This window comes from Onychostruthus taczanowskii, unplaced genomic scaffold (genome assembly GCF_017590055.1).
Source record: "Onychostruthus taczanowskii isolate IOZ18803 unplaced genomic scaffold, ASM1759005v1 scaffold5, whole genome shotgun sequence".
Classification (NCBI taxonomy): domain Eukaryota; kingdom Metazoa; phylum Chordata; class Aves; order Passeriformes; family Passeridae; genus Onychostruthus; species Onychostruthus taczanowskii.
The window spans coordinates 4,848,450-4,874,511 of NW_024502568.1; the positions used below are offsets into that span (position 1 = coordinate 4,848,450).

General features: G+C 35.6%; 1 protein-coding gene across 1 annotated transcript in view; it reads right to left on the reverse strand.

Annotated features, from left to right (window-relative positions):
* Nucleotides 1–8,959: 8,959 nt before the first annotated feature.
* KNDC1 (kinase non-catalytic C-lobe domain containing 1) overlaps nucleotides 8,960–26,062 on the reverse strand; it is a 56,133-nt gene continuing 39,030 nt past the window's right edge. The window contains exons 10-30 of the mRNA XM_041415731.1: nucleotides 25,093–25,251; nucleotides 24,686–24,763; nucleotides 23,958–24,048; nucleotides 23,623–23,785; nucleotides 22,682–23,526; nucleotides 22,433–22,577; nucleotides 20,803–20,894; nucleotides 18,985–19,382; nucleotides 17,080–17,173; nucleotides 16,871–16,968; nucleotides 16,390–16,601; nucleotides 14,971–15,084; nucleotides 14,425–14,572; nucleotides 13,993–14,172; nucleotides 12,721–12,936; nucleotides 12,321–12,403; nucleotides 10,922–11,072; nucleotides 10,378–10,500; nucleotides 10,216–10,275; nucleotides 9,447–9,604; nucleotides 8,960–9,191 (exon numbers count right to left, since the gene is read on the reverse strand). Coding sequence (XP_041271665.1) covers nucleotides 8,960–9,191; nucleotides 9,447–9,604; nucleotides 10,216–10,275; nucleotides 10,378–10,500; nucleotides 10,922–11,072; nucleotides 12,321–12,403; nucleotides 12,721–12,936; nucleotides 13,993–14,172; nucleotides 14,425–14,572; nucleotides 14,971–15,084; nucleotides 16,390–16,601; nucleotides 16,871–16,968; nucleotides 17,080–17,173; nucleotides 18,985–19,382; nucleotides 20,803–20,894; nucleotides 22,433–22,577; nucleotides 22,682–23,526; nucleotides 23,623–23,785; nucleotides 23,958–24,048; nucleotides 24,686–24,763; nucleotides 25,093–25,251 — 3,840 coding nt within the window. The remainder of the gene's footprint in view (nucleotides 9,192–9,446; nucleotides 9,605–10,215; nucleotides 10,276–10,377; nucleotides 10,501–10,921; nucleotides 11,073–12,320; nucleotides 12,404–12,720; nucleotides 12,937–13,992; nucleotides 14,173–14,424; nucleotides 14,573–14,970; nucleotides 15,085–16,389; nucleotides 16,602–16,870; nucleotides 16,969–17,079; nucleotides 17,174–18,984; nucleotides 19,383–20,802; nucleotides 20,895–22,432; nucleotides 22,578–22,681; nucleotides 23,527–23,622; nucleotides 23,786–23,957; nucleotides 24,049–24,685; nucleotides 24,764–25,092; nucleotides 25,252–26,062) is intronic.

The window sequence follows — 26,062 nt, forward strand, 5'->3', positions numbered from 1 at the left end:
GTACAGACATAGTGACAATGCACAGATCAAAATTTAATGTCTTATCATGTTTGGAATTGATCAAAATCAACACAGCACTCAAAATGCCAAAAGCTCCCACGGCTCCTTAACACAAGGCTGCCACCAAGCAGCTAAAAAAGAACCAGTGAAATGTTTTAAAAATATATATATTCTGCAGAGACATGCTGCAAATATTAATAAAGAAAACACTTGTTTTAATGCCTCCTTACTCAAATTTAAGCTTATTAAAAACAAGTCATATTCAGTATGAAGTAGGACCACATTTAGAACATGTACTGCTTTTGTTACAGAAGCAAGGTACAGAAGCAGAGTATTTTGTTTATTTATTATTAAACAAATTATTCTAGTTGGAAAACCATCCAAGTTTCAGGAATGTAAATGCTACTTCAGCACTCATTGCTATCATATTGCCAGAGGGAGATCTCTATGGACATTGCTCAAATGAAACTGCTCAGAAATCTGTAGCTTGTTTAATTCTGTTTAGACTAGAAACTAGACTTTAAAAACAATTAGACACACATAGACACCCTGCAATCTTTTCAAAACCTAACAGAGAGGCTAACTTCACATTTCACATCAAGGCCTTTTTCTTTTTCAGTCTTTGGGGAGAGACTTTTTTTCATAATGTTTACTTCTAAAGTTACATTTAGCAACATGAAAGAGTGCATTAAATCAGAAATTTTCCATTATATTCATACTTCCCACAAATCTAAAGAAATTCAGAAATAAAGGAAAGAAATTATACTGACCAAAGCATTTATTACTCTTGAAAGTAACTTTTCAATTTCGGCTATTAAAGGACGAATAATTTTCCCTCTTGATTCCAGAGTTGGCATTTGAGCATGATGAGTCAGCCAGCAGGAGAATGAGCTATCACAGCTGGCAGCCCTGGGACATCTATCAGCTCTGTGCCCATCCTGCTCTATGCCACACAATGCTGCTTTGAAATGCATTGGTCTCAGCAGTGTAAATGTTTTACTGTCTCTTCCTTCCCCCCCAACTTACACCGAAAATAAATCAAGTCCTTGTATTGCTCCAAAACCAATCTGTTCAAATTAAATGGAAATAACCTTTCCTGTTTTTTTGTTTTTTTTTTTTTTTTTTTTTTTTTTTTTTACTGACTTTAAGGCTCTTCTCCATTTCACATTTTTTGTTATTTCTCCCCTTCATCTGTATTCCCCACTATACACCATTTCTTCCTATTTCCCTTATTCCAGTCACTCACATCAACTATCCTGCAAATGTTACTATTGCCTGAAGAAGAGAATTTTGGCAGGATATGTAACTGTGGCAACAGACCATAAACGACACTGTACTTCTGCCTTCACTTATCCCAAACAGGGAGCACAGACATGTCCTGACATTCCCCTGGTTTACTGAGAAGGGAAAAGCTGGGCTTAGTGGGTGAGGACAGGAATGTACTTAGGTTAAGATGCTTAACACTGCCCCTGTAATCTGCAATTCGATGTCTACGTTTCCTCCAGACAGTGCAGGGTAATTATTTTGCCAGGTTTTACAGAAATGAGTGTATTACACATGGATAGAAGGTAAACAGGATTTAAGATTATGACGATGTGCATGCATGTTCTCTAAAAGATTAAAGGGAGCAGCTGAACGCTGAATATAAATACATGTTCATTTTACAAATGCCATATTAAAAACCCTGCCATTTCGTGTTTGCATGTTTGTAATAGGCAAGGTTTGTGCAGACATCTGAACAGCAGATCGTTTTTCGGTCTCCCTTTGCTCCCGGTGCAGCAGCACCATCTAAAACGCTGCAGAGGACTTCGTGTGCCATCTCCTGGTTACAGCCACACTTCGCAGCCAGAAAGCTGCCACAGAAGCGAAGGGAAGCAGTAAAATTCAGCTGAGGCAGTGATAAAATCGGGGAATCTTTCCGTTTGGAGAAAACCTCTAAGACCATCGAGTCCAGCCCTTAATCCAAGTTCGCCACTGAAGCATGTCCCTGAGTGGCCCATGCACACAGGAACGCTCCCGGGATGGTCACTCAGCTCCTGGCAGCTGAGGGGACTCACCCAGCACACGGAGAGTGCATGGCAGGCTCGGCCCCTACTGCCCTGCTGCTGCTTTTAGCATCAAGTCGCTCTTCCACTGCATTAGCATAGGTATAGACAGGAAATTCAGCGTCCCTCTACAACATCTCTGACATCAGTTCTAGCAGCTCATCCCACAGCATCACCTACTATCGGCATGTATCAGTGGAAGAATGAAAATTGAACTGACTGGAATACAATTAAATTAATAATCAAATTAATATAATTCCCTGATTGCAGGTAAGTATTTTAATTAGTGCCCAGTTTACTTTACTGAAGATCCCTACTGAGTCCCTCTCCCTTCAAGGAACAAGGCCTATGCACTTATGACAGTGTTTTATCTCACTTGTTCTTAAAAATTCACAGGAAAGCAGATCTCACAGGTGTGTTACAGATGAGTAACCTATTCAAGTACTTCACAGGAAGCTTTCCAATGTAAAAACTGAAACAAAATCACCCTTATTTCAAAATCAAGTGCTTAAGCTTCACAGAACAAAAAAAAAAAAAAAAAAAAAACAAAAAAACAACCTCAAAACCCCCTACAGCTACTATTTTTTTTTATAGCACACACACATTTCACATTCATAGGTTTGCTCAATCTAATCATGTCTATGTAAGTCAAATTTCTTCAGTCTTTCTCAGTCTATGATTCTAAACATATACTTGTTGTGGTCCTCTAATCTCTCTCATTTTGGCTGTAGGTATCCTAGCTGCAGTGCCCAAATGGTAAAGAATTCCTGCTGATGCTTCTCTATTGCCAAACAGAGCAAAATAATTACCTTCTGTCATGTGCAGTTCTCGTGCAGTACTCCTCAGGTCTTCTACCCCCACCTCCTTCTTTTCTTTTTGGAAACTGTACACATGGATTCATATTCAGCTTGTGATCTGTTATGGTCCCCTTGAGATTTTTACTGAAGCTCAGTAGTGATTTTTCATTTAATATTTATCCTTCAAAACCATAAGACTTGAAGCTGAAATTTAAACTGTTATCATGATTCTTTTGAGTTCTAAGCCTGTATGTTGTATAAGTGTGCTTTCCATCCCACCTCATATTTCAGCAGTAAAATTCACAGACATTCCATACAGTGCAGCTTGGGAGAAGACTGCCTTATGGTAATCCTGGATAGTTTTCTTCCTTCATCAGACTATGCAGAGTCCCAAGCAGGTCTTATCTTGTTGTTACTGTGCCTGTGATAGTTCCCTTCTCAACGAGCATGTTTTACCTCATTACTGTAAGGCAGAATAGTTTGCTTCCCCCCATCTGCACGGGTGCCAAGGTGAAGGCCATCAGCAGATCTTGGAATTCAAACACCAGCACCTGCATTAGTGGGGCAGCTAATGAGCAAAACAGGACATTGCATATGTACGAAATGTTAATTAGCACAGATTTCTTTACTCACCCCCACAGCACTTGCCCTGCAGCTTCACTCCTGAGCAGGGCTCCAGTGCCTTGGTCCTCATTTGATTGCTGCTCCGGGATTCCCACTGTGGGAACGCTACACTTTTGATAAAGCCAAAGCTCTCACTTATTTTGTGCCTTGTCCCTGAGGGCTCTGCACCTGCTTTTCACTCCTAACATCTGCATAGTCTTAACCCCACGCAATTCACTTTCACAATTCAACAAGCATCTTAATTACCCTTTGAAATTATTTATTAACCAGTTGTGTATTCACCTTACTGGCCCATCATCTGAATCTGAGTGAACAAATATATAATCAGGACAGGAGGAGCTGTTGTCAAAGTATTTATTGACTTCAATGTACAACATGCTGTTTTTATGTCTTGGGACAGTTACCTTGACCATTAAGTCACTTAAAAATTACTTCATGGACAAAAACATGTCAGCCTTTTCAATTAGTCTCTATGCTTGCAGATTTCAGACAGCTTTTCCAGAAACTCTTTTAGTGTCAAAGTTTTCCTGGCTGATTCTCTGTCATTCTCTTTACCTTGCCTTTCCACTCATTCCTGTGGTCTCACCCATTTTTAAAAAGTAGTATTATTTTCTGGTTCTCTGGGAACTCACTTATTCTTCCTCAATCAAAAAGAAAGTAATTATAAGATTATTTCAATTTTCCTCCTTATTATTATAGAACAGATTTAATCAGAACTTAATGTAATTATATATCTAATTAGCTTGACATCCTCTGACCTGCATTTCTGGTTAACGTTGATTATGACAGGCATTGTTTAGATACACAAAGCTGTATCTGAAGTGTGCTCACACCAGGCTCAGAGCAAATCATAGCCTGGCTGTCATCAGGGGGATAAGAGGCTGGTATGGGTAGGAATGTGAGCACAGTGTTCTTCAACACATCCCCTGGTCTGGAGAAATAATAAATGAGAGACTATTTGTGACATTTCCAAAGACTTCATCCTCATAATTTTCAAATGCATCCTAGGATGTTCAGTATCTCACCAGCTTAGTTGATTAAACATCAAAACACAGTTTGGCACTCTGTTGCGTTCTCCACATCTTTCTCTAGGTTTCAGTCAATTATCTTTTATTTAAATAGACTAATTTTGGTGGATTTTTTATTCCCAACAAAGAATTATCCAACCTTTGACCTGTAGTTTACCTTCATGGAGAAAAGTTACTTTGCTCATATCTGTGGATCTGTACTCTCATCTCAGAAGTCATTTGTTCTTTTCCACCTTTTATTTTTCAAGTCCTTTGCCCTTTCACTTCTTTGCATCAAGCAAATGAGAACTAGAAGATATCTTGAAAGGACATCAAGACACTTCTTCCCCAGAAAATCCAAACTTCTTCCCTGGGGAAACTTCTTAACTTTTCCCCAGAAAACCCAATAATCCTAGTTTATGAATGTGCAGCTGGTTATCCTGGAATTTTGCTACTTAGGTGAATAATTGACTACTGTTACTGTTTATGAATTTTATCTCATATGACAGCAAATAAGCATCTATTTGCAGAGTTGTTGTCATTCATTGATGGATTAAAAACAGCCACATTAAAAGTTCCTTCAAACTTGCTTGCCACAGGAATTTTTAAATAAGAATTCAAAATGTGAAATTGTTCATTCTCACACGTATTTTAGAGGGTTATCAGACTATGAAAACATATAAAAATCTGCAGTGGAATATTCCATCATAAAATAGTAATTTATTGGTATGTAATAATTACAAGATCTCTTGTGGGGAAAAGACTCCCAAAACACCTTTATAGTCCAAACTGTAGTGAGGGCAGTGTCTTACATTTATAATAACTTATTGAAGGCAAAAACATTTATAGGTAAAGAGTATCACCTAGTCAGTCAAATCCCAAAGATGACCTTTCAACTAATTTTGATTTATAGGACTTTAGTTTTCAAATATTGTTCAAATCTGCATTTCCAATGCTTTGAGGGTCTGTCAAAGCTCAGCATTCATTTAAAACAAATTATTTATAAAGGATATTTTGAGAAAAAAAGACTTTCTGAAAAAAAAAAAAAGATAAGATAGCTCTAAACAGAACACTTGGAATTCACACAAGGTTATGCTTTGGATTGAATTTGAACAAGTATAAGGGAGAAAAAGAATTTATCTGCACTCTTTCCACCATCATAATATCAAGGATTGAAACAATCAACTGTATGTTTAACACTGAGAAAACTGATGGCTTACACCCCTTTCTAACTGTAGCTTATTTATTTTTTATTTACAAACTTGAGGAAAGTTTTAATCCTTTGCAAATCACATCGAGTACTCACAGAAATGCTGAGTCTCAGCAATGCTTATGAAACAAATCCAATACACAAAGCCAAGTCTGGAAGTGGTTGAAAATTTTCTAAGGAAAGGAATTTGTCAGAATCATGAATCAGTCTTGATTCATTAATTATATGCCAGGTCCTTGGTTTGGGATTCTACAGAATGGTTCATAGGATCCAATTGAATTCTATCCCTGTTTCCTGCCAGGCTTCTGGAGGTGTTGGAGCTGGAAACCCGATTTCTAACAGAGCTGGTGAAAGAAGGACACACATCCCAGCTCGCTCATAAGAGGAGTGAAAACCCCAGGGATCCTGGAGGCAAACATCTGCCTAGGGCACCAATACACAAAGCAGCTGTAATATCTCCCAAGGAGCAGACTTCATTTCAGAACTCCATGGGTCACTGTTTGAAAAATAAACATAAAAGCAAGATGAGGGGAATGTGGAAAAAATGAGGAAGAGCTAGGACAGCTGTGGTTTAAAGAACAAACTCAAATATTTCCCCCCAAAAATTCTAGTTTGGTATTGGAACAGAAGCACAGGGCCAGACTGCAAAGTCCCTCATTCATGCAGTTTGATTACTGATGCCAATAATATTTTGCCAACTAGATAAAAATGAACATGTTTCTTTGATAGGCTTTGTCCCATTTTTTTTCCTTAAACAACATTCCCTACAAAGAGAAAAGAACTTTAGTTCAACCCTTACTGCTTGTTAGTCATAAATAAGCAGCACAGTTATATGCTAGATGCAACTTTCTTTGGAAATCTGTGTCATATAAGATGCACATACTTACTGTTCATGGACAAAACTAAACCAGTTTCCTTGTAAAGGAGTGGAGGTTTTTTTTTTCATTAGCTATTAATATTTGTTGCTGTTGTTGTTGTGGAGTGGGGCCTAAAGGCAACATCTGAAATGTCTGATTGATGGAAACACCTCAAAGTAGTACCATAATTCAATATATACATTAATAGCAATATAAATACACTGAAGCACTTACAGAAGACATGAGCTGATTTTTAAAATCTTGTATAGTACCACCTATTGTCATAGAATAAACAATATTTTCTAGATGTAGTAACACAGAGCTAAGAAATACATGAACTAATTCTCATGAGTGCAAAATATAAATGATAAGAAAATTCACAAAAGCAATTTCAAAAGTCTGACTGGTAACTGTATAAAATGAATTTATTAAGGTTATGTGATCAGCAAGTCTTGTGCAGTATTTTACATTAGTAAAACTTATGCTACTTAAAATTTTACTGTTGTTCAAAGGCAAGGAGTGGGTTTAAGCAAATGGTAATTTTTAATTGAACAAATCCCAAATAACTACTAACAAAACCAATTATTTAAAATAAATGCATACAGATAAAATATGTTAAATGTATGTCTGAAGATAAAGTTACTATTGACATTCTTCAATCATAAAGGTAGGAGGTAAATATGAAATGTTTTCACCTTTGACAATTTTCAGAGAAACAGCAACACGATTTACTTCCCCAAGGGTAAGTCAGAATACATAATTAATGACATGTCAAACCTACATATGGTAAATAAAATAAATCATATGAAAAGTAGGACAAAACCAAGAAAACCCTGTTGAGGACTGAGTTCTTCAATGTTTAAACCAGTAAGAGCCAAAAGTTAGTAGTACAGTATTAGTAAGAAAAAGTAACTGAGTATTTAAAGGAAAGTATGGACACTGTGTTTTTACTGAGGAAGATGAGAGAGGGTTGAGATGTAATATTGCTGTTACTGACAAAGAAAAGGAGAAGCCTGCCTCTTGTACATTGAGAAAGCTACAGTTTAGCATGTGCTCATGCATTTCTGTCAGACTCAACAGTACAACTGCAAAATACCAGACACGTACCCACTCCCGTTTCTTACATTCTCCATCACTAACACTCGGTGAGATACTTACTTCACACCTGCCTATACCCACTCCCGTTTCTTACATCGTTATCCTTCTCCATCACTAACACTCGGTGAGATACTTACTTCACACCTGCCTGTCTCTCAAAACATTTTCTTTTTAATTTTTTTAACACAGTTCTAAGCAGATCAGTTTCAGAACAGTGCTTAAGTGCTTCTTACCCTTCTCTACTTCTCATTCAACACTACCATTGCTCCCTCTGGTAGAAATACTTGTATTTTTAACTAATTTTTAGCCTTAACATTCTGGCCCTCCATAAACCTGGGTAGCTCAACAAATTTTCTAGCAATAGCAACACATTTCATGGCCATTTAGAAGGTCATAAGCTCTATGAATAGGTTAGCACCACAGTTTTACAAGCTGCAGGTCCAAATTTCACATGGTTATCTTCTATTGAATGCTACTGGAGCACTGTGATCTACAAAAACAATCTCAGGAGCAAAAGCCATACTCAAATGTGCAGACAGACATAAATTGGCAAAGTGACTCTTGTGCCAAATACAGATGAAAAGAGCAATTTCACATTTACTGTCTTCACAACGCGAGGAGTGCAGAAGCAGAGCAACAAATTGGTAATACTTACATTCAGATCTTACTTGCATTTGGAAACAGGTTAGTCTGATGACTTTAAAATCAAACTAAAAAAAAAAAGTTGAACGATAGCATTCCTCTCCTTCCTTGGTAGGAGAAACAGACAGCCAGTTATTTATGTCAGTTACAGTTTTCATAATACACAACATAAAAGCAAGACACACCAAGAATTAATGAATAGCAGAGCATCTGGGTTTCTGAATTATATGCACAATGTGACAGGATATTAGTGTACTGGCTTTATATAAAAATAGATTCAACATTTAATGAATTATGCTTTGAACTCTCCTAGGCCAACTTGGCAACAGAAAGTAGAATTTTAATGTTTTTCCACAGTATTTTTTAGATATTGGTTTTCAGGCTAATTAATTATTTATGCTAAAGAAGAGTAACAAAATTAATAAGCCTTTTCATCTATACTCTCTTTAATTTTATCTCTCTTTTTATTCTTTTAATCTGCCATTCAGTTGCTAGTGATTCAAATTTCATTAGTCAGCATTTTATAATTCCATGTTATGAAATATAATAATTTCAACTTGAGAAAGTATCTTATGTTGCTTCACTTAAGTATTTTCTTGGAAGTAGGTCCAGTAGGTGAAGTCAACTTAATCCAGTTTTACAGTCTAGATCCAGAATAGAACAGATGAAACATAAATAATTACTGAAATGTTGCTTTCATCCTGCGCAGTGTGTCCTGAATTTTTCGAGAATGTTTTTCTGCTGGTATCTGATGGAAGTTGGCACAGTTGTCAGCTGCCAAGGCAGAAATGTCTGCATCTTTAAAACGAGTTATTCTTTGTCTGAGGTAAGACTGCAGCTTGAAATCTGGTGCATATGTATAAGGATTCTCTTGAAAGGCATGAACTTGGCTCACAACTTTGGCAATATTTCTTTTAAGAGAATATAGTAAAAAAGATTAGTTTGTTTTGCTGATGATAAAAGCAAAAGCATAAACCAAAAAACAAACCTTAAAGGAAATTAAAGGCACCCAGCATTTTATTCTATTGTATACGTACCTCTAGTCACATGTCTAAACAAATGAAACAATTTGAACTGTTAATTGTGAAATACTGCATTAGCTCTCATTATCTCATCAGGCAATAACAAAAAACATAGGTGACAGATGCACATAATTAAATAATTACCTAAGTTTAGTCCATTTGTGAGCTCCATTTGTCATTGTGAATCCTCCAGTTTCAAGTTGTTGAACATGCATAGCCAAAACATGGGCTGATGGAATTGTTGGAAGAGTTTTGAATCTGTCTCCTTCCATCAGACATAAACTGTCACTTTTTAAAAACACCTAGTTAAAAACCAGATTAATCTCATATTAAGTCTTGGGGAGGTTTTACAAGTTCTCCATATACTTAACACTATCTATCTATTTGCCACGAAGATTAACTTTTGGCACAGAAATTGAAGACAACACTATGAATTCACCTGCTGACAAACTTTTTAAAGTACACAAATAAAGTAACTTTAATCAAAAGATATTTCATATATAATTTCAATTGTTCTAAATGAAAGGCAAAACTGCATTTTAAAACTTCACTATGTTTCAAAATTGTACAGATCAATGAAAGAACGCCTTTAACAAAATAGGCATTTAAGATTTTTCAGAACACATTACAGCTGCAAAGCTTCTGCAGAAATCTTCTAATACAATGTAGCATATCTAATGTTTTAGCTTGCTTTTGAAATTTTGATTTGTCACACAGGACACATGTTAAAGAAATACTGAGATTAAAATTTATGTAAACTCTTAGATTAGGAGTAGAAGTCTTTAATCAAATTAAACTCATAACTAAAAGTAATAATTATGGTTTTCATCCTGTGAAGACACCCATTTAAGCACATCTTGCACCTTTTCCAACCCCTAAGATGTAATTTTGCATTAAAAAATTTATACTATACCTCAACAGCCTTGAGCTCCTCCATTATCTCAGCTACTTTTGCAGGTAGAATTTTCCAGGCCTTACAATAAAACAGAATACATTTTTGTTTTTCACATTAGTGTCTATATTGGAACAAGATTATATTAAGCAAAATGGTTAGAGAACAGAGTCCCAAACTTACTGGCAACTGTCGTACAATAAGATTTTCCAAGCCTGCTAGGATTTGCATTGCAGTAGCAAAATTTCTTTGTTCATAGCAGCATTTTGCTATAAGAAGAAATTTTGATAACAAGCTCACCTGCCGCTGGGAAAAAAATAAGACATATAATCTATATATATATATATACACATACATAGTAAATCTACATAATAAAACTAAATGAGAAGGAAGAGGAGGTATTTCCTTTTTCAATTTGTTATCAAAATTGCTGACTGTAGTAACATTTCCCTTCACAGAGTTTTTCCCTTCCCGTCACTCAGATATCCTTGAATAACGTTTGACCCATACTCCCCTAATTTCTTATATTTCTTACATTCTGTGAGATTTTGACACCTGCTACTAAAAAGCATCCAAGACCCTCCTTGTGACAACAAGCCAAATTGTTCACTGCCCACTGACAGGTGTATTTCAGACCATTTCTTGCAGGTTTGTTACACAACAAGTCATAGATAATGACAAATACATAACTGTTTTGTAGTTAATAGTACAATAAACAATGACAAACCTTAGTTGTGTGACATGTTACAATTTCAGCAGCAACCCAAGTGCTGATACTGTCTGCGTTTTTCAATAATTGCAGAAGGTACTGGTCTTGTATGCACTTTGACAGAAAAAGATTACAGACTTTAAGGGAAACTGTCTCAGCAGAAACTGCCCTAAAGAAAATACAGAAAAAAAAAAAAAGGAAAAAATAATTCTGGCTGATACTGGATTTTTAAAGAAAACCTTGATTGTGAAGATGTCAACTTCTAACCATTTAAAATAATTTTGCATTGCTTGGCATCTTGATTTTATACTTCATGATGTATGTAGTGAGTCATGTTACTTTTTCTTCCTTATAATTACAAGGTAAGTATATCTGATAAAAGAAAACCACATTTACAGGATACATTTTTGTACATAAAAACACTTTCACCACTCATTAGTGCATAATAAGATCCCAGCCAATCTGGCACAAAATAACAGCCAGAAACCCAAACGCAAAAACTGCAGCCACATAAGAAATTGAGCTTGATATCAAGTGGCACCACGCGTCATTTCCCATGACTGACCCCAAAATCTATATAAACCAGGTGATCTAACCTTGGCCATTGAACAACCTGAGTTGCTCTGGATGTTTATTCCCTATCCTTAGAAGCAAAAATCTACCACAGGCAGTGCAATTAACAACTCCAAATTAGAAGCTAACTGAATCCACTGAGTATGTAAGAAGTAGACCATCATAAAAATAATTAGGTCTATGTCGTTGGATGAAAACATTAATTACTGATGAGCAAATAATTTAAGCAGGTTGGTAATCACTCCAGTAACTATAGGAAAATTCCTGTATATATCTGAATACCAATAATTCATCTCCCTAACACACAGAAGGAACATTGTACAGAGAAGCTGTGGAGTCTCCATCTACCTTCAAAACCCAACTGCACACAACCATGGGCAACCTGGTCCAGCTGCGTGGTTGGACTACATAGCTTCAGAGGTCCCTTCCAACCTCAGCTATTCTGTGAGACTGTAAATGTCTTTGAGATTTTATATACATTCACACATTCATGACCACAGATCTACTCCACAACCCACTTTTTCCCTGCCAAAAATGAATCCTTTCAAGCAACCACCAATGCAAGTTCTTAGAAATAAGAACTTTTAGCCTCAACTCACCTCAGATTTCAAAGAAATCACCTGGCAAATGTGGCCTTCCACATACATGCATATACATAGGCACAAACCTGTATCCACAAATGAAATTTCCTGCAATTAAATAACCCATATAAACAGGCTACCTAGTCTGTAAAAAAATATCAAGTATTTAAATTGTTTATCTGTTTCTGGCTGTATTAAAAGTGTAAAACTCTAAGTTATTGTGCATCGACAGAATTGAAGTGTAGTTAAAACAAGCAACTTACTTTGGCACAGCAACACATTTGTCTTTAACACCAAGTGCTCTGGAATTTAGGAAGTGTACTGGGTGACATTTATTAAATACTTCCTAAACAAACAAAAAAAAAAAAGCAAGATATATCTGCTGTTAGTTCTAACAGTTCTTTTAAAATGCTTGGGAATAAAAATGACAGAGTATGGTCCTCCTCCCACCCCACCTGCATGAATTTTGAGAGGGATCACAGCCTAAGAATAGCATTAGATCCTCTAAATTTCACTGTAGAGATTTAAGAGAAAAGTTTTAATTCTAAGTCTTATAAAATAGTATGAAATAAGCTTGAAACAAGGTTGGGAAATGATAAAGAAAGAAGAGAAAGAGTAAGAAGATAGATATTTGTACTTCCAAATAAGCCTAGAGCTTTGTACCTGTTGCAGTAGTGTCAGCTGCCAACCAAGCTCCTGGGCACTGCACTCAATCAAGAGACCTGGTCCCACTTCATCTGCTCTAGCTAAGGAGACTGAGGATTCCTCTGTGAAACTGCTGCAGCAGGGCTTTGGCAAAACTGCTGAACCTGTGTGCAGTCGTTCTCTCTGGTACTGGCCAATTGGTCCCATACCTTTGGAGAGCTTCCAGTAGAAGTTCTGTAGAAAAAATAAATGTAAGGTTACAACCTCTCTAAAGCAAACACTAAGTCTCCCCTTGATGTAACTTTCAAGAAAGCATTGTTAAGAGAAACACCTTTGTGCATGCAAAACTCTTCAGCTAACCTTCAGGGTTAGCCCAGAACAAATTGGTTTACTCAACACTGCTATTTTAAGCTAATATCATATGCACAGTGGATGAGTCTAAGCAGGAGGCTGCCAGATCTCAATCAACAATCAGTATTTAAAACAAACCCCTGTTTATTGAAGCTTGCTGTCATAAAATATTTTACTTTTTGCTTAGAATCAAACATCCCTTTCCAAGAAACACTTGGTTTTTCATTCTTTTCTCTTCTTCCATTGTCCATTATCATTATTGTGCAGTGACAATAAAAAAAGTCCATGTTCCTCTATTCTGTTTGCCCTTTCTTGGCTGAACCCCCAGTACACCCATGGAATTGTGCACCTTCATCACGAGGCTGATGTTTAATTCAGCTTGCAAATTATTGACACATTTGACTTCCACATGTTATTTTGGTCACTCTGTAAAGAGATCTGTTTTTGGGAAAAGCCTGCAATATGTTCTGGTTTCTGGGGCTGTAGAACACAACAAAATAGTACATACAGACAAAAGTTCAGACAAGTTCTTGCTATAAGCTTTGAAGTTCTAGCAGGGAACCTTGTAGCTCCTACTGCTTTCTTGTATTTATAGTCTTACAAAAATGCCTAATGAAAAGCATTAATGGTTGGCAAGAGGGCAAAGGTTTCCTAGTAAGTATGAGTCACATGCTAGTGTCAAGAATGAAGAATTCTACTCTCAAAATTGTGATTATCTGAACTGTGATTACTGAAACAGCTGTCAGGAGTTAAAACTTAAGATTATTGTCATGGTTACAGAACTGTCGGAATCTTACATACTTTCAAAAGAAAATTTAAAATGCAGGTATATAATCCTTACTAAGTAGTTCTGGACTCTAAGTTGGACACTTCTGTTTTTCTCAAAACATAACATATGGAAATGTGCACCATACACTGTAGTCTGAAGAAAAGACACACCTTTCTGGAAACATCTTCTGAGAGCTTTTTACATAGGGAATGTAATGTTTTTCTGCCTTCCTCACTTTCCTCTTTGCATTTGTCCACACCAGAGCACAGATCAGCACTGCCACTTTTCCTGGCAGAGGCATCCTCGAGTAGCGACAACAAGCGCTCCCCGTAGCCATTTAATGAGGCAACCTGGGAACACAAAATAGGCTAACAGAACACAGAACACAATTCCCTAGAAATTATAAGCAAGTTACAATACAGTTGTAAGATTCTTATGCGTCCAAAACCAGACATACTGAGCACAGCTGTCAAATGCAGCATTATTCTTTTATTTACTTTAATTGTACTTAGAGCAGCTTTTTGTAATAACTATGTTACATATCCCATAACTGACTTAATTTTTTTTTTTTTCTTAAAGGATCTACTGAAATTCTGAATTACCTTGGAAGAAATAAATTCTTTTAGGGTACCCAGAAGATCAGTATTTGTTGCAAAGTCTACACTGTAACAGTCTTCAATCCATGCCTGCAGGATGCAGAAACTGCGGTTACATATTTTGGTAAGCGATGTGGAAGGATCCAGGCTTGAACTGGTGAGAAGAAAAAGAAATTTATCACACCAAAATTAATATCCAATGCCAATTTAAAAATAAGCATTGATAAACCCCACAAGTTTTACTTGGTATTTAATGTAGTATCTTAAAATCCTAATTTTCATGTCTCTAGAATCCATGGCTCTGTGGAAACAAAGCTGAGGTTGTAATTACAACCCATTAGTGGGTCACTGGTAAAAGTGAGAAGCAGAACTGAGAAGTAAGCACATTGTCAGATGCAGCTCTTGCTCTCATTTTGCTCTCACTTGTTAAGAGAATCTTACAAAAACAAACTTAAAAATTAATTTTAATTAAGTAGGACTTCTGAGAAACAGAGTTATTGAGAGAAAACTCAATTGTGCTTTGAAAATGTTTTTCATGGGAATTTACTGTACCTGGATAAAGTGCTGCTGATTCTATCAAGAAGAAACTGCAAAAATTCTTCTTGTGTGCAGAAATAGCGAAATGTGTAAAGAAACTGCTGTACATAACCTTCTAAAAAGGCATTTCTGTAAAGCACAAGAAAAACTTCAGACAAGCCAGAATACATCTTCAACTTGCATTCAAGTACAGCAACAGCAAAAAAATCTTCAAAATATCAAAAATAGGCATTTTAAATTCTCAAGTGCTTCATAAAACCCTGGTTCTTTTTAAAATTACTTTTATACATCAAGTACTGTGATTGCCAACCCTGAAAGCATAATTTGTTTTATAAAGAGTTTCTCTACTTTCAATCTTGTGAATAACCACTTTGACATTTCTATTATTAAGGCAAGTTGCAATCTAAATAGTATGGAAGAACATATTACATTTTCTTTTTTTTCTGTCATCTAACTTCATGCTGCTTTAAAGTGTTCTAATTATAACAACAGCATAAGAAGTAGATACATTAAGCAAGAAAATATTCCCTGTCATTCTAATTAGAGGAGTAGTTACTTTAATAACGGAATATGCTTATTATACACACATTAAGAATGAGGAAATTTTATTTTTTCATACACACACACACTCTCAATATCTTAACACAGGTTAATTGTTTTTTCTCCCTATTGGCTTACAGCTGACCATGAAAATTTGGATTTCATGAACGTGGAAAGTCCAGTTCCAAAACATTTCCTTCACTTTGTTCAAAATACTAACTACTAGGAAAATCAGCACTCAGTGTAACTGGGTCTCAACAGTCAGGATGAACTGGGAGAAGTAGCTGGGAGGAAGTTGTTCCCTCTACAGTGGCACAAGTCTGATGGAGCCTCTGGCAATTTCCATCCTTCACACTATTACAGCTTAGGTACCTCAAAACAACACTGCCACCACCAGAGTTGAAGGACACCTCTGTCCCCATTTAAACCCTGAGATAAGCCTGAATCTTGATCAGTGCCAAGGACTGATTATTGGGGCAATAATGTGTAGAAACAAACATCAACATTTTAATATCCAGACCTTATTAATAAGAATTACCAAATTATTATGATTATATGATTATTTGAAGAATTGCTGTACTGCTGGCAGTAACTTAAAGTCTTGATTCCATGGCAACTATCAGAGGAAGCCTCAAGAAAGTCAAAGACTAAAAAGTTCAAAATTGCTAGTTTTTTATTTATTATCAAATACTTATAATGAAAGCCAGCTGATCTTTTGACATTTTCATCTCCATTTCTATAAATGAGTGTTCACAGAAATAACACAAACTTGACAGAAGAGAGGAGAATTTATTAAATGCTTAGTAACTAGGATTCATCACAGAAAAAAAGTTTTGCCTGATTTAGCAACTATGGTTCAACCCACTCCCAATTTATGTGTAAAATATATTATACCTAGAATACAAACAAGCCATTAAACCAAGTGGTGTACCGGCCTGCAGAACTCTCACTCCATTTTGATTGTTACACTGCTGTTTCTCTGTGTTATAGTAAAGCAGCAGTGATGATTCATCCACAGGTGCCATGTCCATGGTGTCACCTTTCCCATTGTGAATGACTGTAGGCAGCACACAGGATTCCACACCCCACTGCTCTGCATACATCATCTGCTCAAAGAAGCAAGGCCATGAAAAAACAAGAAATTAAAGAGGAAAATTCACAAAAAATGCAATAAATGTAAAGACAAATTGCATTTCATATAATTGATTTTTTTCCTTTTAAATTAATACTAGCAGCAATTACCTTTAATAATTCTTTTGGCTCTTACTTAATTTGGCAGTTTGACACAAACCATTTCAAATTTCATACAGTGATCTGACCAGCCAGTTACACTGATGCAGTAAATGAAGCACAAGTGAAATAAAGTTTGACTTACCTGCACGTATTTCTTTACCAGTTCAAGAAACTGCACTTTTGATTTCATCTCCTGTAGCTGTCCTCTCAGTTTGTGCAACATAGATTTAGTTTCAGGACCTTTAGATTTAAAATACATGGCATAAGAACATCAATGATTCAGAGTTACAGAGCAGGTCCTTAAAAGTACCATGCAGCCATTTTATTACTGGCAAGTTGCAGTAATCTTACCTTTGCTTCTTCTTTCTTTCTGCAATAGTTTCTGGTAAAACTTTATGGTCTTTCTGTAATTTTTTGTCTCCATCATTAGCAATTGTTCTAGTTCCTATTTAAAAAGAAATAGGATTCTGATCAGAATTGTAAGTAGAAGGCAGTTCTAGTAAGAAAGTTAAGTTTTAGAGGAGAATTATTTTGTATGAAGAAAAAAGAACATCCAAACAGACAAGAATGCATTATTAACAATGAACAGCTACCTTTTATATCTGTGTTTACAAGCAAGATACAGCAGGAGTTACCTGTTCCCAGAAAAACACCAGTAATGTCACAGTTCTACAACTGGACAGGAGCAGTTTTGTGTATGATGAGACTGTGTAGAAGTTTGTCTGAATTTGTTCACATAAATATGCCTTTAGTTATAATTGCACTTATCTGGTTGTTTTCAAGAGCATTTTTAAAAACTAAAATCAGAAGTCATCCAGAATTAAAATTTGTATGTTCCGAATTTAGTGCAGGCCCCAGAAACACTTTAAACAGCTGACCTATATTTGCAGCAAGAACTGAAAGTCTGACTGAAATCAATGGCTTCCAAACAAGGATAATTACATGATATTATATAACCAGGTCAGAAGGCAGACAAGAGAGCTGTTCTAGAAATAAAGGACATATAAATTTCAAAGTCCAGCTTTCATATTTTCTATTTATGTATTTCACAAAATTGAAAAAAGGAAACTAAATTTCTATAGAATTATGTAACTTAAGCAATGAGTAGAAATGAAAGTATATCAGGCCCCTCAAAATATATCAATTTAAAAGTAAACATTTACAATTATAATTGCTTGCATATCAAAGGTTTCATTATTTTACCAGCCAGCAAAAATGGGCCATTCACTTTGAGTTCAGCTTCTGATTTATTATGAAACAATGAACATGATGTATGTTGGGCTTTATAAAAGAGGTGACTTTTGCACTTGGATCCTAAGTTAACTACCAGTGACCCAGTTACATGAAACAGCATTTGAAATACAGTAAGTTCACGGAATGCAGCAGACAACTCCCACAGGCAGAGTGATCAGAAAACACATAGCTCAGAGCTAACATATCAAACAACAGATTGGTAAATAGGTTAGCTTTAATGGGATGGACTTGCTAGAAATTAATTTGCTTAAGAAAAACCTGTCACTGTTTTTCAGAAAAGCTCAAAAGGTTTAACAACATGGTTCATTAGCACAGAGTCATAAAAGCCCCCCGGATTTTTAAAAGAGATACTCCTACAGAGGCATTACATAGAGAACAGGGAAAGCACAGGAAAGCTATTATCCAGATTCTAATTGGAAGCTGCTTGCTTTTACTTCAAGGTCTGCTTTTGCTTCATCAACTAAAACAAAATCAAGGTGATTAAGAGATTATGTAAACAGAAAGAGAATCAGAAGGAGTGACCATTTGGAACCCGGTGGGCAAAGTAGTTTGTCCCCTAAATAATCTGGGGTATGTAGCAATGAAGTCAAATTCCCTGCCTATTCCACAACATTTTCCAATTCAGGTAGATCTAGAGTATAAAAACTTTTGATGAAGCTCTCTGCCTGTGATGTGCTCCAGTCATAGTCATTCTTAGCTCTTTTCTACAGTCACACTACCTTGGGGCTGGTGCAAAGGGCAGACAGTGCTTTTCCAGTCAACTTTAAGAACAGAAAATGGGTTGTAGATTGGTGAGTGCACATTTGTGTCAGCGTGCTTTATTTGTACTACACCTCTCCTGTGGTTTATCACTAAGACATGACAAATCCTGAGGATTTTAAACTGCTTAAGAGTTAATATTTAAAAAAAGAAATGGTGTTTTGATTCACTATAACAAAACAAATTTTATCACACTTTTAACCAGCAAGATGTATCTTAATGATTTAAAATCAATGTACTCACCACTTTTTTAGCATCTATATTTTGTGACTCACTTGATTTCTGCTTTCCAAGGTTTTTCAAGTAACTATGAACTTCTGAATCAAAACATTCAGCTCCATAAAATGCACTGCTCCAACCAGGACTACAGCCACAAAAGTCAGGTAGATTGGGAGATGCCAGGTAGCTGTTTCCAGCTGTCTTTATCAAGGCCTGTTCCTCTGAACTTGTATTTTCTTCTGCAAAACCTGGACCAGAGCTGTTGCTTCGCAAATACTGTTGCTCTTTTGCTATGGGGATTGTACTCTGCAGAGTCAATTCTTTTTTGGTATTATCCAAAGGTGACTCATCAAAATCCATTTCAGCTAATGATGTTTTTATCATAGGCTCAGCCTTCACATTAAAGTCTGCTTCCCCTTTTCCTAAAGAAGGTGTGTAGGGGAAAAGAAATAATGGTCATTTGCTATAATGCATGCTTTATTGAACTTAAACATGACATATACAAAACACTATCATGAGACTACCTATGTGCTCTAACAGTGGGTTTAGATGCTTATTGTGACTTTACAATTTTTTTCTCAACTACACATTGTAAAATGATAAAGGTTAAAAATATTTAACTATTAAGCAATACTTAATAAATTTCTGAAAAACACAAAATATTTTCTATGCATATGCAACAAGCATTTAAACAACACTGAGAAACTTTAAAACAGAAGTTAAATACGTCAGACCTAAGCACACATTAATAAAATGTTTAGCTTTTGAGTTTTTTTTCCATTTGTAAGTCTTGAAGCTTTTATTCCATTCAGAGGGGGAAGAATACTTGATATAGCCAATAGATGTTAAACTTTCTACTCCTACAGGACTCAATCCATTGAGTCATGATGGGACTTTTTTCAGTTGTAACAACTACTACAGCCTTCAGGGACTGAGGTGACAGTCAAAGGTTGATATAATGCTGACAGGAGCATTTATACCTGCCAGAAGTCTCCCTTTTCACTTGAGCAACCCTCCAGGGCTTAGATATGCCACCTTGGAGTCAAACAAACCTAATTTCCTGGTGCAAAGAAATCACACACTCCACAGTAAAGTCTGGCTCTACATTTGCCATCATTCTGAGCCAAAATGGAAAACTGTAATATTGAACAACACCAGCCAAGTGAGAAATTACAAATTTATGTATTGCTACAAAAATAAACAATATAAGTGTATAAGCCCTTCTGTAAAGCATACATATTTTCACTTTGCTCAAAACAGAGAAGTAACCAAGTTTTAATGCTGAAATTTGGATGACCTGTCTTGAAAAAAAACCTCACACTGGTAAAACAGCAACAAAATAGAATGCACCAAGCCTAGAAAGCATAATGGTTTTGTTATAATATTAGGATTCACCAGTTCCAGCTCAGTTTTAAGTTCAGTTACTGAAAGATAGATATTTTGTAAACTTTCAATCACAAAGCGTGTCAGGAGAAATGTAAAACCCAAACTGAAGAAGCATAAATAAACAATCCACTTATACAGTAGACACTAGAATATCTACTCAAACACAAGAAAACCACACAGCAGTTACCATCCTAAGGGTTTTCAAGATACATCTGTTTAAATAAAAGTAAGTAAAAGTAAATGACATCCCACAAAATAACATTGGGTCATATGTAAGCTTTATATAAAAGACATTTATGTCCTTAAGGCATTGATAACGTTCAGATTCAGTGAAAATGTCTGTAACTGTTAAAGCAGAGTGCTTTCCTGAAGACACATGCAAAGTGTCTCAAAGCTTCTGACACTGATAGATTCCCAGCACTCACAAAGATCTAGAAACATGAAGTCCCTTCTCACCCTCTGTCTGATCACTGCTTGCCAAAAAGCTTTCAGATTTCTTCACATCTTGGAATATATTGTTGCATTTTGCTTCAACTGCCTCAGTTATGCTGAAAATACAAGGAGACTAGGAAAAATTAGTATTTCCTATACTTTTATATTTACATCAGTAAAATGAGATCTTACAAGTGACTCTATCATGCACATAAAAAGCTTCATAGCATTTATCTAATTCCTAAAATTTTCATGTGCAGCTGCAGTTGTTATTTTATGAGAAAAAAATGTTCAAATGGCTATTCAAGCACAGTAAGATAGAGATTTTCTGGTACAGCATTTGGCAAAACTTCAACAGAAGGATCAGAGCACACACAGACAGAAGGCATAACTACAGACTGCAAGTTACTGTAGTGGTTTTTCACTCAGGATTCAACCACTGGATAAAACTGACTCTAAATCATCCCTAGTTAGAATCATAATCATAATCTTAAATCAAATAAGCTAACACTGAAAAACTGCTATAGTCCTTGTCGAACTAATGTTCAGTAAGCAGTGTCTGAGAGATATTTTAAGTCAGGCCTTGCATATGATGTAAAAGCTAGACATGCATTTTTCTCTGGATAATAAATTATGATCTCTCACTGTCAAAAACTACTTTGTAACAAAAGTTCATATACAGGATAACCCTTCATACACCTCAGTAATTCAGCTACAACAGCTCAGGTTTCTCCTACCGTATCACTGAACTTGGGGAACTAAGGGCCTAACTTCCAACCAATTTTCAGTATTTCCTTAAAAATCCCAACTCAAATGGGAAATAGGCCAACATACAAGGTTGGGTATTTGGAGGTCATAATCTCTGAAATTTGCTGTAAGGATTACACACCTTTCAATGATTAAGTTTTTCTAAAATGTACCTACTAAGCTTCTCTGTCAAAACTTGAAATTTGTAGTTCCAAAAATCCCCAAATTAACTTTGACATAAATTGATTACATTTTTCAACAGTATTCAGCAAGATGCTCTTACAAAAGTGTGCTACATTTGGAGGCTGCAGTAAAAGAAGAATTTAAAAATTATTTTTAAGGTAGATACATATGTCATTGAAAATTAAATAAGAAAAATGAGAAATAAATTCAGCTGTTTTTTGTCACTTTACAGGCTACTTACAAAACACTGCCAGGAGGAACACTGAGTCAAATTAAACCAGTTAAACAAAACATTTCTAGCAAAGCTAAATTAATTTCCTCTTTCTTGAATGTGATTAGAACACATGATGTATAAAGAACTAATACCAAACAGAATTAAGAAACTGAACAGTAAGAACAATATACTTCTGATTAAACAGTCTACTTCTAACAGGACTATGAAGCTCTCCATCAACGGTTGTAATTGATCACGACTGGGTTTCCATTATTCAGATGGCCTAAGATGGAGTTACAGAAAAGGGTGGTAGAAAATATTTTTGACTGAACCATTAAGCACTGTTTGTCATGTAAAAAGCTTTGAAAAACCTCAAACTGTGAAATGAACAGTTTACAGGAAACAAGTACGAATACCTAAAGAGAAAACGTAAATTCTTTCCTGCTTCTACAAAGCAGCAATAAAAGCATTAAATTCAAACACAAGAAGGTCAAAGTTGAAAACACCTACCATAAATGTGAAGATCTTCCTCCATTTACTACCTGATAGAGATTCTCCAGTAACTTTTCATCCCAGTAGAGGTCACAAAACTTCTCACAAATTCTATCAGAGAACATACCAAACTTAATTCCCTTTAAGTTTAAAATGAAGTTGCCTTGTTTAAAATAAAAAGAACAGAAACAAAAGAGGGAGAAAAAAATTAATAGCAATATTCTTACAAGTCAATGATTAAAAACATACAGAAGGAAATGCACATACCCATATCAAAGACTTCAGCTCCATTCTCTAAATAACCATCAAATGCAAACTCCTCTTGTATAAGATGAATCACTTCCTGTAGTGAAGTGTCACTTGTTGCATTCTGATGGGGCAGGACTTCATCACTGAAGAAACTGTAACTGTCTCTACTCACTGAAGTAGATGGTGTGTGTTCTTGTTCAGTGAAAAAACTGTCTATGCTGGTAGCACACTCAGTTTCTTGGCAGTCAGTTTGAATAACTGGGCTACCTTTATCAAAGTGGTTCTCTGTATTAGTAGTCTCATCACTCTGCACATTGCAAAGGGAGGCATCATTTCCTGCTTGCATGCTCATTTTACAACTTGCAATAGTACTTGAAAGTAGCACTGGCAAACTGTGATAGCAATCATAAGCAATTCTTGAGTGAAGAGGCTTATTTGGTATTTGCTCTGATACAGCCAAATGTACTGGTACAAATGTCAGAACTCTCTTCTCTGAGTTCTGTTTGAGAATGATGTTATTTATATGAAGAAAATTAGAAGATGTAGGACAAGCTGAAGAGCTGGAGGGATCTTCAGATAAAATGCTCTTCTCTTGTAGAGCATGTGAGGAATCAGATGGTGATGGTAATGTAACTGTAGAAGCAAACACACTGCCTGAGTTTTGCTCTTCTGAAGACATCTGGAATGAGTGGCTTGGAACTTGTAAGTCACACTCAGGTGTTTCAGGAACAGTATCAATAACACCTGTATCCTCAATACCACAGCTTTTGAAGTCTTCTATATACCCTGATTTGTTGTTGTTCATATGTTTTTCTTTCCTTGTCTCTTTTTTGAATTGGTCAGAAACTGGTGTTTGAACCTCTCTGAAAAAAAAACCCAAAGAATTTTTAAAGGAAAATTCAAATAGATTTAACAATGACATTTAATCTTTAACTTATTGTGCTTTAGGATATACTAACTTTGTTATGTTTGCATCTTGTTGCAAAATAATAGGCTTAAAGTGAGTTGCAGGAGAGGTGAATGCAACAGGTAACGTTGCTTTCTCACAATTTAGTGAAATCTGGCATGGCACTGGTCCTTTAACTGCTACAAGTTTACTTTCACTGGTAAAAGGCACAAATCCTAAAAGCAAAAACACAGAAAGATGATCAATATGTAAAATAGAAATGTAAAGTAAGTTAACAATCAATTTATATAGAAAAACAATTGCACATTGGACTGAGAAAATCTTATGTGGAGAAGTGAACTAAAGAATACTAAACCAGAGTAAACATGTCAGAGCCTGACTGCTTACCCAGACTTGATTCTGAAGGGTCCACTGCATATTTCTCATTTTTAAATTCAAAAGAGACACGATCTTGAGCCAAGACTTCTTCCTCAACAGCCTAACAATAAATATTGAAGCCCAAATTGATGTTATTAGCATTTTCTTTTTTCAAATTCTGCTCAGCACATTATTTAAGAAAACCCCAATCCTCATATACACATTGAATATTGCAACAGCCTAGCCATGCCAAGGTGAGGAATTAAGAAAATTACATACAGAATTCTAAGGACTGGTATAACTGTTTAGAAATCTTGGTACCTTGGTACTCAAAGTTTTGAATAAACTCAGTTTCCTGGATTGACTGAATCCTGTGTGCATTATATAAACACATTTGAAACACAACCAGAACCCAACAATTACATATTAATTTCTTCTGTGGGGTGGTAAATAAAAAGAGATATTATGAAATTCTTATTCTTATTATTATGAAATTCTTATTACTTATTCTTTATCCATATAGATTGTGGAGTCAGAGCATCACAATCTGTGGAGTGATCACTCCCACAGAAAGAACTAGGAAAGGGCAATACTTACAGACTACTTGAAAATACCAAAACAAAACAGCCAAAAAAAATCACACCAACAAAACCAAACCCAAAATCCAGCTACACATGCAGGCAACAAAATCTTACTGGAATACCTTTACAGAATTAATTGAAAAAACATACAAAATTGAAGAAAGGTGGCACTCTTACCTTAAAGATGGGTTTACCCAATAATGTCAAAATATTTTTGCTGTTTATATCTTGTTCAAGTAAATAATGACTGCATGTCTAAAAAAAAAATTGTAATTTTCAGTCAGTAAATAAGTTTTCAATCAAGTGAGGTATTCTTGGACAAGGACAAAGTCAAGATAAATAGTCAATTACAAGTAGTCTCAGTTTAGGAAGTCTTATGAACCTTGTCAAAGTCCAAGTACCTTGATAATTTCAATATAAATTAAAAACACGCCCTCTGTGTCCCTAAGGAGGTAACTTTAAAAACAAAACCCGAAGTGACTGGTTATGATTTAATTAGATATCAGCCTATTACAAGTATTAAGTTATTATTTTGATTTAAAAAATACTAAAATGAGACTTTAGACACAACTAAATCTAGTAACCTTAATTGCAGCAGTTAGAGAAGGTCTTTCTTCAGGGTTTTTTCTTGCCATATCCAGAAGCAGTTTTTTAAATTTTCTTGGCAATACTACTTTGTGACTCAGTGGAACACTGTATTTTGCTGCCATCCACAGAATTGCAGCAACGCCATAAACACAGACCTATTGGTATAATGTAAGAGACAAGAAAGATTTAAACAGACTAAAAAAAGCCTCCACTTCAAAAACAATTCCAGCAAATTATCCAAAAATACCCCCCACCCATTTCCTGCCAAAAAAGAAAAAAACTTACTAGAGCTTTTAAAGTACAGATTACATTTGGCTTTTGAGGATGCTGATGAAAATCCCAGCCCACTTCAAAATCTAGTTGTTATGCAGGGCCAAAACCAGCAGCTATTTTTCTACTGTTGGAGTAACAGACATTAATTGTCTTATTCTTTACCTAAGAAAAATGTATTTTAGAACAATTTTAAAGAATTTCTTTCTCATGTAAAAAGATTGCTGCAAGCTTCATAGTTCTACCATAAAATGTGGCCAGCTGCAATTTACTAAAAAAGGTCATGATAATTCAGCAAGTAAGTGGCACACAGTAATTACATACTAGCCAGCACAAGTCATATTTATAGAGAAGATTACACCTGTCAGAAGAATGAGGCACTGCATATTTATTTTAGCAATTATTGTGCTACCTGCAGCTGGAGCAATTGAAGTTGCCCCAGTGAGGGACCTTGAAAAGGACTTGGTCTTTACGAGTTTTCTTGTTTCATTTGAAAAGTTACAATTTTCAGAGTCAGATTTAGTTCACTCAATGCTTAGTTTTTATATGTTAGTATGTACTATAAATGCAATTTTAGGAAATTTAAAGCACCACACTTTACATTGCCTCTGAAAGATATTACAAAAGCCAAATGGACAGAACCCAAAGCATAGTAGACAATAACGTGTTCTCATTAAACAATGTTTTCTGGCACTC